Raw genomic sequence first — 13,009 nt, forward strand, 5'->3', positions numbered from 1 at the left:
TCGTTGTAGAAAGATGATTGCAAAAACTCATCTGGGTCTCCTGCTTTGATGTTGTTAGGCAGGACCTTCTTGTTCTTCTTCCTTTCTTCTTGAACATTATTCTTGGTTGTATAAAATGTGGAGGATAATGAAAAGCTAGCCCCTTGGAGAAGACTGACTTTTTCTTTGCTTAATCAAGGAAAATGATGTTCTGGTTTTAGCAGAAAATCAGAAATGTCTATTGGTGAAATCTTCCTTCCTAACAACATTGTGTGGAATTTTGAAGACAGTTTTTATCAGTTGTGCTGTTCTAATAATGGAACTACAAGAAAAATATCTTTTTTTGGAAGTGAAAGCTGATTTCCATTCATTCAGGCCTCCTTTTCTCTAGGAGTTCAAAGCAGGGGATCTCGTCTCATTTTATCCACACAACAACAACTCTGCAGGGTAGGCTGAAGTGAGAGAGAGTGGCCCCAAAGTTGTCTAGTGGGCTTCTAGGACTGAGGGTGGAACTGAAACTGGATGTGGTTCAACACCTTATCCACTTAGTAAGCTAAAACCATCAAGCCACATTATAGCTTAAAGTATTGCGTCAACCAGGGCACAGAGTTAACCCGGGTTCATACATTAGTTATGCTCACCCTACATGCTGAACTAGATCAGTGGCTGCATCTTTACAACATGGTACACTGGTTATTTACTCATTTATTGCGCAGATTGATAGCCTGCCTGCTTCCCTAGACTCAAGGTGGTTGACATATAATTGAACATACAGGATTATACAAAAATTAAGCACAATGTCAGGAAAATGGGCAGGAACCATGCTGAGCTGAAGTTGTACTTTAGTTTCATTATTATTCCTACCCTATACAGAATCTTGCCAGACTAAAGGTACTCTAACTGTTCTAAAGGAAAAATACCCTAAGCCAGGGCCAGTCTAACTTTCCTGGCCAGCCTCCCAATGCTCTCCACACTGTGAGAACGTTTATCTCCCTGGAATGTGCTCTCTCCTCCCTCAGCTCCGAGATCCATCACAGTCAATAATCAAATAACTGATGCGTACCATGAACATCCAAATGCTGTGTGGAACAGCCAGCTCTTGAGTAGCTTCCTAAAGGCTAGAGGTCTTGGGGGTTCCATAGCTTGAGATGCAAGGTACATCGAGCAGGGGGGCAACCTCCAAGAAGGTGTGCCATTGGTCCCTCCCCCACCCACTTGCCTCACATGGGGTGAAGCCTCCTCACCAAGCCCTCTCCACAAGAAAGCCCTTGTTGGGGTAGGTGCTCCTGCAGGTACCTGGGAGCTGAGCCATGTAGGGCTTTCAGGGTAATAAACAACATTCTGAATAGGACCTGGAAATAAATCAGCAGCCAATGCAGGACTGTGGTGTTCTTGTTAGATGGCCAAATCTGCTTCCACCAGTGACAGCAGTCAGGGTGTTGCATTGGGACCCAGCTGAAGCTTCCAAATTGCCATCAGTGGCCGGCCAACATAGAGGGTGTTAATTTTAAGCTTGGTTCTTTTTTGGTGGCTGCAACAACCTAGACTATTTGGTCAGTCTACGGTTGTGCAAATCCAGAAGAGCATGAATTCAGGGACCGAGCCAAGCTTGTGGTGGAAACCCAACCATCATATTAAGCCACCATTTTGTTTTGGCGTAGCTTCTGTGAAAGTGGCTGCTGTGGCTTGGGGAGCATGTTTCCTTCTGGCTGCCATCTCAACTGTGATGTATTCAGTAAGCAATGATGGGGCCATTATGGCTTAAAGAGGCAAACCAGGTTCCGGTGAGTTGGCAAGAAATACCCAGAGATATAAAATCCAGGAAAGAGCTACTGTCATGTTCGCCGTTTCAATGTCTTTGATACATCGTAACGTTTCGCATGTCATTAGCAGGATGCGTGTTTCATCTTTCTCGGGAGGATGGGAGTACTTATCTTTTGGCTTTGCTCTGGAATGTATTTGCATTATCTACTGCGCTCAAGGTTACTTTCCCAGGCTAGCAACTCTGACGATTGCTTGCACCTGTGCCGGGCGGGGTTGTTACGAGGGAGGCGGGATACGTTTGCACCAAGGGTTTAAGTTTGTATTTGGCGCGCTTTTGCTCATTCTCAGCTTTATGTAAATGGTTAGCACCCTGTGGACAGCGCCCCAATTGGGTATGCAGGCTGTGACGCGTAGCCAAACGCGCGCGCAGCAGCCACCCGCTGCAGACGCCGCCCAGCCGAGCGCTTTGTCAATTCCTTCCCAGTTGCAACAAAAGTTTCTAAAAGAACTGAAAACAGATACTTGGTTGCTGGCAAATAAAAACAATGTTACTTTTGACCGAGGCTTCGCTTGGAAATCCGACCGCCTCTACGTCCCTGAAAGCCTCAGAAAAGAGGTGTTACTACGTTCACACGATGACAAACTGGCAGGTCACTTCGGTTTTGTAAAAACCTTGCACCTTGTTAGGAGGCAGTTCTGGTGGCCCACATTACGTAAGGATGTCAAAGACTATATTGCCTCCTGCACTGTTTGTGCGATGTCTAAGCGCAAGGTGGGGAAGCCCCAAGGACTGCTGCAGCCGGTGGCTGCCCCTTCCTGCCCCTGGGATGAAATCTCCATGGACTTTATTGTTGAATTACCACCCAGTCAACGCAAAACTGTCATTTGGGTGGTCAAAGACTATTTCTCAAAACAAGCCCACTTCATCCCTTGCGTGTCCATTCCGTCGGCACGTCAATTGGCCCGCCTGTTTCTAGTACACGTGTACAGGCTACACGGATGTCCTTCCCGCTTAATTTCAGACAGGGGCACACAATTTACCTCACAATTTTGGCGGGCGTTCCTCAAATTGTTGGGAACGAAGCAAGCCCTATCTACGGCTTGGCACCCCCAGACGGATGGGGCCACAGAGGCTTTAAATTCTACTCTGGAGCAATACCTTCGAGCTTTTGTGAATTACCAGCAGGACAATTGGGTAGACCTCCTCCCTTTTGCCGAAGTGGCTTACAACAATGCAGTGCATCAAAGCACCGGCCAAACCCCATTTCGGGTGGCCCAAGGCAAAGACTTTGTACCTATCCCTGATCTACCGCAGCCTTCGGGCAGATCGGCCACTCCGGGTGATTGGGCGTCGCAACTGGCAGACTCCTGGCCAATGATTCAAAAAGCACTAGCTGAGGCACAATTGGATTACAAACAGTATGCTGATCGGAAGCGTGCTCCTCAGCCGGCGTTTCAAGTAGGGGACTCGGTTTACCTTTCCACCAAGTTCATAAAGTCCTCACAACCTTCCAAGAAGCTGGCTCCTAAATTTGTGGGTCCTTTCCCAATTACCGCTCAAATTAACCCTGTGACTTTTAAACTTGACTTGCCTCATAACCTCAAACGCTTACACCCTGTTTTTCATTGCAGTTTGCTCAAACCGACTATTCCTTCTGACCGCTGGCATCGCCAACCTCCACCTCCAACCCCCATCATGATTGATGGTCAGCAACACTTTGAAGTTAAAGAAATTTTGGACTCTAGACGCCTTCGCAATAATTTGCAATATTTAGTTCGTTGGAAACATTTCCCTCATCCGGAGTGGGTCGCTGCAACAGATGTGGCTTCCCCTATCCTAGTTGCCCGTTTCCACTCTGCTTATCCCACTAAGCCGGGTCCCTAGGGATATTTTTAGGGGGGCGGTATGTCATGTTCACCGTTTCAATGTCTTTGATACATCGTAACGTTTCGCATGTCATTAGCAGGATGCGTGTTTCATCTTTCTCGGGAGGATGGGAGTGCTTATCTTTTGGCTTTGCTCTGGAATGTATTTGCATTATCTACTGCGCTCAAGGTTACTTTCCCAGGCTAGCAACTCTGACGATTGCTTGCACCTGTGCCGGGCGGGGTTGTTACGAGGGAGGCGGGATACGTTTGCACCAAGGGTTTAAGTTTGTATTTGGCGCGCTTTTGCTCATTCTCAGCTTTCTCTGTATTTGCCTTTAGTTCCTTAATAAATCAGATTTCATATAGCAGCCTCTTGTGAGTCTGAGTATTTGGGCTAGGGCAATCATTACAGCTACAAAAAGGAGATCTGCCGACCTGTATCTCTACATCCGTGAGCTTCCGGGTCTGCTCGGCAGTTTGGTTCAGGAGGTTGGTCCCAATTTCCAACATGGCTGCCGTGTGGTCCTGTACGGAACTGAGATGGCTGTCTGACATCTCCATCCTCACGTTCCCCTGGATGTAACTCTCCAGCTGAAAAAAAGAACACAAGCAGTTGGGATTGAAAGTAGGGCTAACCATCCCTCAGGGCATCTGCACATCTTTTCCTAGATATGTACATTACACACTAACTTTTTTACTTTGGCTTGATTCTTCCATCACCAACATCTTCTGATTGCAAAGTTTAAACCAAGGGGGACTTAAGGACTAGAAATTTACCAGGAGGCTTTGGCGAGCCATATGTTTACTACTTCGCAAATCACCAGCACTTCTTCTTTCTTCTCTCTTTATGCTGATGACTTGGCCAAATGCTTACTTGTGAGACTGCCTCTCTCCAATTGTCTCTGCTCATCCTGTGAGATCTGCAGAGTGGGTATGCTTCATGTCCCTTCTGCAAAACAGTGTCACCTAGTAGGATCCATGGGGTATGGATCTTCTCTGTTGCAGGTCCTGCCCTATAGAACATCATTTTCCCCAAAGTTTGGATGGCCTTGACCTTTCCATCGTTCCACACAGCTCTAAAGACCTGGCACTTCTCTAGAGCACTGTTTCTCAACCTTGGCAACTTTAAAATGTGTGGACTTCAACTCCCAGAATTCCTCAGCCAGCATCTCTAGCGCATTGAGCCGGACCATGTAGAGTATGAGACTGAATGAGATGTGTATTGGTTGGTCTTGGTTCCTTCTGTTAATCTAGTTATTTCTGCCTTTCCCTGCTTCTTCTGCTCTCTAGTGTGACTAGTTTCTCAACCAAACTTCACCCCTGGAAACCCAAGGTTTTGAAAACTTCCTGTCAGCAAGCTTAAGAAACAGCTGCTTCTACGAACTCAGCATATTTCAGGGGAGAAGCAGATCAGTCCTGTTTGGCTCCATGCTTAAATTGTGAGGAATTACTTAGTTAAGCAGATGGGTGTCTTTGAAGAGATACACCAGACCGGGAGAACTCCTCCTGGATACCCAGGTCAGCAGAGTTGCATATATTGTGCAAAACCACACAATGGGAATCAACAGGGAGACTATGGGGACCACTGTTATACCATACCAGAAACTAGGAGGTTGTTCCACTAGGAATAAAGAAACCACAGTTCGCTCTGCTGTTTGAATTTGTTTGATTCTCTGTAAATGCTTCTTCCGCTGGGCTGTTCCTTGTGTTCTGATGACACTAAGTTTAAAGTTAACAGGTTTGATATTCAGGTATTCACATAAGGCTTAGCTGTATCGATCAAGGGCCAATCTCTTTGTTCCTAAGTTCTTCTTTGACTTAGACCAGCCTTTCTCAACCTTTTGACCCTGGAGGAACCCTGGAAATATGCTTCAGGCCTCGGGGAACCCCTGCACATTCAGGCTCAAATAGAGGCCAGAGGTTACAAAATTATTCTATTTGTTTCATGGGTTTGTTGTTTATTCGTTTAGTCGCTTCCGACTCTTCGTGACTTCATGGACCAGCCCACGCCAGAGCTTCCTGTCGGTCGTCAACACCCCCAGCTCCCCCAGAGACGAGTCCGTCCCCTCTAGAATATCATCCATCCATCTTGCCCTTGGTCGGCCCCTCTTCCTTTTGCCCTCCACTCTCCCTAGCATCAGCATCTTCTCCAGGGTGTCCTGTCTTCTCATTATGTGGCCAAAGTATTTCAGTTTTGCCTTTAATACCATTCCCTCAAGTGAGCAGTCTGGCTTTATTTCCTGGAGGATGGACAGGTTTGATCTTCTTGCAGTCCAAGGTACTAGATCTGGTGGTCATTAAGATGGAGATTTCCTCCCATGGGCGGGAGGGTTCTGCCACCCGTTGTAATAGCCCCGCGGGTTTGCCTGGTGCCCGTTTGGCCCTAGCGCACGTTGGGCAGGACGCTACGTATGCTTTTACGTCTCACCTGAGCGCGGGCCACCAGAATTGACGCCGTGTTAGGTGTAGGGTCTTGAGGAACCCAAAGTGTCCCGCTTGTTTGGCGTCGTGTGACCTATGCAAGATCGCTTGGCGTTGCGAGTCCGGGACATAGATTCTGCCTTCCCCCCATGCCAGGTCCTGTGCCATCGTTACCTTGTCGGGGTTTGCCAGGAACCAGGGGTCGGTTTTGAGGGCGGCGGCGAGGTCCGTGCGCATTCCCCCTGGTAGTTGCGGTTGGCTTCGTCTGGTCGCAGGTTGTCCCGCCGTCGGCTGCGCCGTAGAGTCGAGCTGCCTCCGAGCGCCGCTTCGGGTGGTCACGGCCATCCCCAGTTGCGAGGCGGATAGGACCGTCCCAATGGTGTCTGGGGCGGGCTCTTCGTCTTGGGGCAGTCGGGAGAGGGCGTCGGCCAGGAAGTTCTTTTTGCCCGGCATGAACTTCAGCTGGAAATTAAAGCGGCTGAAGAATTGGGCCCATCGGACCTGTTTTGGGCTAAGGCGTCTGGGCGTTCGGAGGGCCTCGAGGTTCCGGTGGTCGGTCCAGACCTCGAATGGTTGGGTGGCTCCCTCGAGTAGGTGTCGCCATGTTTCTAGCGCCGATTTTACCGCGAAGGCTTCTTTCTCCCAGACGTGCCATCGCCTTTCTGTCTCGGAGAACTTCCTTGACAGGTAGGCGCATGGTTTCAGGAGTCCCGTGGGGTCCTTTTGGAGTAGGATGGCCCCCAGGGAGAAGTCTGAGGCGTCGGCTTGGACCACGAACGGCCGTTCTGGGTCCGGGTGCGCGAGGATTGGCTCCGTGGTGAACAGCGCTTTCAGCTTGTTGAATGCGGTCTGGCACGCGGGAGTCCAATTCAACACTGTGCCCGGGTTCTTGGCACGTCGGGTGTCCCCCACCCCTTTGGTTTTGAGGAGGTCCGTTAGGGGGAGGGCTATCTCTGCGAACCCCCGGGCGAATGACCTGTAAAAATTCGCGAAGCCGAGGAAGCTCTGGAGTTGGCGTCTGTTGTGGGGGCGCTCCCAGTTTAGCACCGCCTCGACTTTTGCGGGGTCCATTTCTGTGCCGTCCCCGGAGATTCGGTACCCCAGGTAGTCTAGGCGCGCTTTGTGAAACTCGCACTTTGTAGGCTTGGCATAGAGCTGCGCCCTTCTGAGCTTGTCGAGGACTTGCCTAACTAGGTTCACATGTTCCTCGTGCGTTTTTGTGTAAATAAGGACGTCGTCGATGTAGACCAGGACCCCTTTGAACAGATGTTCATGCAGTACCTCATTGATGAGCTGCATGAACACCCCAGGGGCCCCCGCGAGTCCGAAGGGCAGCACTTTGTACTGGAAGGCGCCTAGGGGGCAGTTGAACGCAGTCTTCCATTCGTCCCCCTCCCTGATTCGGATGCGATAGTACGCCTCGCGAAGGTCCAATTTGGAAAAGATTTTGCCCGTGGACAGGTGGGCGAGCATGTCCTTCACCAGGGGTAAGGGGTATTTGTTGGACAGGGAAGCCGCGTTTAGGCCCCGGTAGTCGGTGCAGAGCCGTAGGGTGCCGTCTTTCTTCTCCCGGAATAAGACGGGGGCTCCGACTGGTGAGCATGCTGGCTCTATGAATCCCCTGTCTAGGTTTTTATCGATGAACTCCCGGAGGGTTGCCATCTCCTTCGGGGTCATCGAGTAGATCTTTGGTCTAGGTAAGGGGACGTCGGGCAGCAGGTCGATCCGGCAATCCGTCTTGCGGTGGGGGGGTAGTTGGTCAGCTTCCGCCTCTCTGAAGACCTCGGAGAAGTCGGCGTATTGTTCCGGTAGGTCTGCTATGGTAGCGGCGTTGTCCTGTGTAGTCGCCTCCGCTCGTCCTACAGTGGGGTTGGTTCTGCCCGCTGGAACTGGTGCCCGATACTCGCCGTCGCCGAATGTGAAGGTGCGGGTCTCCCAGTTGATGCGCGGGTTGTTTGTCGCGAGCCATGGCATCCCCAGGACTGCAATGGGCCGTCCGATGTGAGTGACGACGAACGATGTGCGTTCGGTGTGAGTGCCCATTTGCAGGGTGACCGGCTCGGTTTGCAGCGTGGCTGGTTTCCCTCCCGCTGTAGAGCCGTCCAGCTGGTGGAATGCCAACGGCGTGGGGAGGGGGAAGCAGCGGAGGTCGAGTTTGGCGACTAGGTCGGGGTGGATGAGGTTTTTTGAGCACCCCGAGTCCACTAGTGCCGCGGCCGTGGTGGCTCCGTTGCCGGCAGAGAGTTTGATTGCCGCCATTATTACGGGGCTTTCGTCGTTCCGTCGAGGTGGTCCGCGCTGCTGTCCCACCGCCTGCCTCGCAACGCGTTTCAGGGCAGGCGGGGAGCTTTTCCCGCCGGCTGGTCGGGGTCTACGTTATCCTCTTCCCCCCAGTAGGCGTCCCAGCCTTCCTCTGGTGTCGCTGTGGCCACGGTCGTTCGGCAGTGAGGGGGCGGCCCCAGGTTGGGTGGTTTGGGGCTAATTTTCGGGGTGGGTTTAGGCGCACTGGTCGGCGGTCGGTTGGCGAAGCAATCCACCGTCTTGTGCCCTAGTTTGCCACACTTCCCGCAGGGCTCCCGATTGAATTTCTTTTTTGGGTATATGGGGCCGGCCATCCCCACGTGTGGTGCGGGTACCTTTTTGCAGGCATAGTTTGTGTCTTCCGTGGTTGTCATGAGGAAGGTGCGGTGCGCGTGTTCGGCCTTCCCCGCGAGGTGGATCCACCCGTGTAGCGTTTCTGGGTCGTCGCGGTAGAGGGCCCATTGGAGAACGTCGCGATTGAGCCCCCTTTTGAACATTTCCAGCAGGGTGGTCTCGGACCAGTCGCTGACCTTCCCCGTGAGGGCTTTGAACTCCAGGGCGTAGTCTGGGACAGTGCGTGTGCCCTGTTTAAGTCTTTGGAGTGCGCTTTTCGCCCTCACTTTGGCTAGGGGGTCTTCGAAGTAGGTTTTCATCTCATTGATGAAGGCAGGGAAGTTGGCGAGGGCGGGGGAGCTGGACTCGTACAGTTGGACGTACCAGTCCGCCGCCCTGTCTTGTAGTTTGATCGCCACGGCGGCGATCTTGTCGGCTTCGGAGTCGTAGGAGTGTCCGTGCCTCCCCATGAACTCCCTGGCGTTCGTTATGAAGAACGACAGTTTCGTGGGGTTCCCATCGAAGAAGATGGGGAAGTCCTTTGGGGCCCGGGCGTTTTGCGCGGCCCTTCCTCTCGCTTCCCGGCCTGTGGTGTCATCCGCCTGGGCCGTCTGCTGACCTTCCGCTGGCCCGTGGGGGTTCGGTGCTTCGCTCGGGGTGTGGGCCTGTGCGGGGACGTCGTTGGGTGGCGCGGGGGGCATAAGCGACTGGAGCATGGTCCGGAGTTCCGTCAGTTGGGCCCGCATGGCCGCGAGTTCAGCTCGTGCCTCCTCGTCCACGGTCCGCGCCGCCGCTGGGGCCGGTTCCGTCGGTGTGTCGGCGGGGGTGGGTTGCCGGCGGGGTTCATCCTCCCTCTGCCGTTGGTCCGCTTGCTCCGCCGTCTGCTGGGTGTCTCCATCGTCCTCCTCCGTGCTGACCGCCGTTGGGCTGTCGCTCCACGTCTGTTGCTGGGGTGCGATGTGGGGCGCGGGGTCCTCCGCTGGTTTCGGAAGGTATGTTGCTCCCTCCCGCGGTCGGGTTGCCTCCGTCGCCATCTCCCCTTGGGGTTGGAGCTGCGGCTCGGGTCGGGTGGGGTGGGCGTCCATGGCTCCGGGAGTCCGCGGTGCCTCTGGCCTCGGTCGGTCCTCCTCTGTTTCTTGCCGTGCGGCTCGCCCTCCTTGCCCGCGTCGCTCCGGCTTCATCTTGCTGGTCTTCTCGCCGTCTATTCCTCCCGCGGCTCGTTGTCGTCCGGTGGGGCTCGGCGAGGCTGAGTTTATGACTCTCAGCTTTATGTCATGCGCTGCCTACCGTTGAATAATGCTCAGACACTGGTTCGGTGGATCAGGCTCTGGTTTATTCACAGCGCAGGTACAGCGTCGGGAAAAAAGCTGAGAGTGACAGGAGCGCGCCGGTGCGGGGTTTAAATACCCCGCGCCGGTCAGCGCCCCCTCACTCGCGGTCACGTCACCCCCCTTTGTCCAATACGTTGCCCTGCCGGTGGGTGAGGGGTTGCGAGGCCCCGCTGGCGTTCCGGGATCGCCCATCATCGGGTTTTCTATTCATCCGGTGATTGCTGTCAGCTGGGCGATCTCCGTTGTATTAGCGCTGATGGCTTGGGTGTGCTCCGTGATCCGTTTAGCTATTGTTTGTTGGCCGTTAGTCGTTGTGAGTTGATGGCTACTTATCTTGAGCCCCTTCTCCTGTTTCCTTGCTATTGTCATGTGTGCCATTGCGCTGATGGCTTCAGCTCAACGGCACTCATGACAACTGACGCCCAAAATGTCTATCTTTAATCTTGACATCTCACCAATAACCACATCCAATTTGCCCTGGCTCATAGATCTTACATTCCAGGTTCCAATGGTGTGTTGATCCTTAGAACATCGGATTTGCCGTTCACCACCAGCACCGTCGGCCGCTAGCCGTCCTTTCGGCTTTGAGCTAGCTGCGTCATCACGTCTGGGGCTAGCTGAACTCATCCTCTGTTCCTCCCCAGTAGCATTTTGACCATCTTCCGACCTGCGGGTCTCATCTTCCGATGGTATACCGACATCTCTCTGGTTGTACTGATCCATTGAGTTTTCACGGCAAGAATCCTGGGGTGGGTTGCCATTACCTCCCCAGGGATTGCATTTAGTCTGACCTCTCTGTCATGACCTTCCCGTCTTGGGTGGCCCTTCACGGTTTAGCTCATGGCATCACTGAGGTGCTCAAGCTCCAGCACCACGACAAGGTAACAATCCTTTGCTGAAGGTTTCATGGGTAGGCCTGTCTATAAGCATTAACAGTGTTTTTAAACTAAAAAATAAAGAATGAAAGTTACCTCTTTAATGTGAAGTTGCCCAAATTTGAAATAATTTTTTAAATAAAGCATGAACCCCTCGGGGGCTCTTGTGGAACCCTCAGGGGCCATGGAACCCTGGCTGAGAAACCCTGACTTAGAACATTAAAGGTTTTGCACAGGCATATTCAACTAATGCAGCTCCTCCAAACCAAACTTTTATTTGATGTTAGTTCCTTTATGTGCAATGCATGTAAAAGGGAGACGGGGCTTTGATTGCTGTTTGGCACCCCCTACTTTCCTCATGTAGGCAGCACACTAACCCAATGATCATCTCAGCACCCTTTTCTCTCCCACTCCTCCTCTTCTATAGGGGAACTGGCGGAAGTGATGCCTAGAGGGCCAGTAGCAAAAGACAAATAGCACGCCTGTCCAAACATGGATAGGAGCCCAAGTTCAAGCTGACCCCAAGGCACTTTTCTCCTCCTTTACCTGTTGGCCAGCAGCCTTGGTTGAGTTCACAAGCCCCCTTCCTCTTATTAGTATTGAGGAAAATGGTTGACCGGGTGTTTGATCTTGATAGCTAATGCATCTGTGTGTTATGCTGGATTTTAATGGTTAGTATTGGTTGCTTTTTAACCTGTATTATCTACCACAGATGCTTTATTTATACCCACCCTATTTTATTGTTTTTAAGTTATTCTGAGGACGGCTAGGTTTTATGTTAAACGGCGGAAGCTTTAATTGTCATTCTGGAAGCCACCCTGAGTTTGTCTGAATTTGGCAGTGTACAGATCCAATAACTATATAATCGTCAGCGTTCAAGTGCAAATGTGGCTGGGGAGAAGCTGACAGACATCCCGTGTATATCATTTTATATATTTCATTTGCTGACTCAGCCAGTTCGGTCTCAGCTGAACTAACCTTGGCCTCTTGAGAGAAGCATTAGGGTTGGGTTGGTTGGATTGGATAAAGACAGTTGGTATGATCATTCCCTGTGTTTTTAATAAGTTTTCTCATTTTATCACATTAAACATGATAATTTGGAGACAACTGTGGGAGGTCCCCAAGACTGTGTCTATCCCTCCCTTCCTGCCCACTGATCCAAGGCAGTCTCCAGATATGCATGGTCTGGTTTGGAAATCTGGGAGTGACAGTTTCCCAGCATAGCTGGAGGCTGTTGGGATGGGTAAGATTACCTAGTGGGGGGAATGCCCTGTTGCCTTTATGCCTCCCATGTGTCATTTTCAAGACAAGAAGCAGAAAAGGGACAGAGGGTTGTGCCATTGTCCCCACAGTTCCCACTTTCTTCTGTATTTTGCCTCTGGCTGGCTTTCTTGTAGACCTTGGTCATCCTCTAGGCAAAATGTGACTTTTCTAGACAGCACTTGGGGCTGGCTGACAAGCCATGGAAGAGTTTCCTTTCAGCTGGAGTGGGTATCATTGCCATGTTTGAGTTGTGTTCTTGATCAGGGTCTGTTTTGAAAATTCACACCCTTCCATCTTTGATGGTGTCTTAGTCCCTCTCTTCGGGGGCGGGGAGGGTAGAATAACCACACGGGAACCTCCTTGATTGAGAGGAGACCTGGAATATTCACTTGAAATGTGCCAAAAAAACCAGAATGGAGATGTGCTGGAAGGTTTGCATAGACCGACAGCACCCAAGACCTGGCCCAGTGCCACATTCCAGGACAGAGACCCAGAACTGGTTCTCCTTTGCCGATACACGCACACATGCACATACACTCTGTTGGTGCATTCACTGAAATAAGATCTCCTGGCTCCATCTCACGTTTTGTTTTTTTGGGGGGGGGGCTGAAAAACACCTGAACTGCAGTGTCTGTCATTAGGTGCTCGGAGGCACTGCTGTGGGGCTACCACAACTAGGTTGAAAAAATTAAGTTGACCAGTAGATGGCAGGACCAAGAACAGAAAACTCTCAGCTCTTTTCTGCCATCTGGTGGCCCTCTTAGCTGGTCAGTGATGCAAAAAAGATATTTAAATTTAAAGTTAGTCATTGTTTATATCAGGGTTCCTCAACCAGGGCTCCTAGGTTTCCACAAGAGGTCACTAAGGGTTCCC

General features: G+C 51.6%; 1 protein-coding gene and 1 long non-coding RNA gene across 2 annotated transcripts in view; both read right to left on the reverse strand.

Moving 5' to 3' along the window:
• LOC134503360 (uncharacterized) overlaps positions 1 to 13,009 on the reverse strand; it is a 209,110-nt gene that overhangs the window by 153,531 nt on the left and 42,570 nt on the right. The gene's annotated exons all lie outside the window — the stretch shown is intronic.
• LOC134503355 (angiopoietin-2-like) overlaps positions 1 to 13,009 on the reverse strand; it is a 37,938-nt gene that overhangs the window by 20,382 nt on the left and 4,547 nt on the right. Inside the window, exon 2 of the mRNA XM_063312141.1 lies at positions 4,048 to 4,203. Coding sequence (XP_063168211.1) covers positions 4,048 to 4,203 — 156 coding nt within the window. The remainder of the gene's footprint in view (positions 1 to 4,047; positions 4,204 to 13,009) is intronic.

Source organism: Candoia aspera, chromosome 10, assembly GCF_035149785.1.
Source record: "Candoia aspera isolate rCanAsp1 chromosome 10, rCanAsp1.hap2, whole genome shotgun sequence".
NCBI lineage: Eukaryota > Metazoa > Chordata > Lepidosauria > Squamata > Boidae > Candoia > Candoia aspera.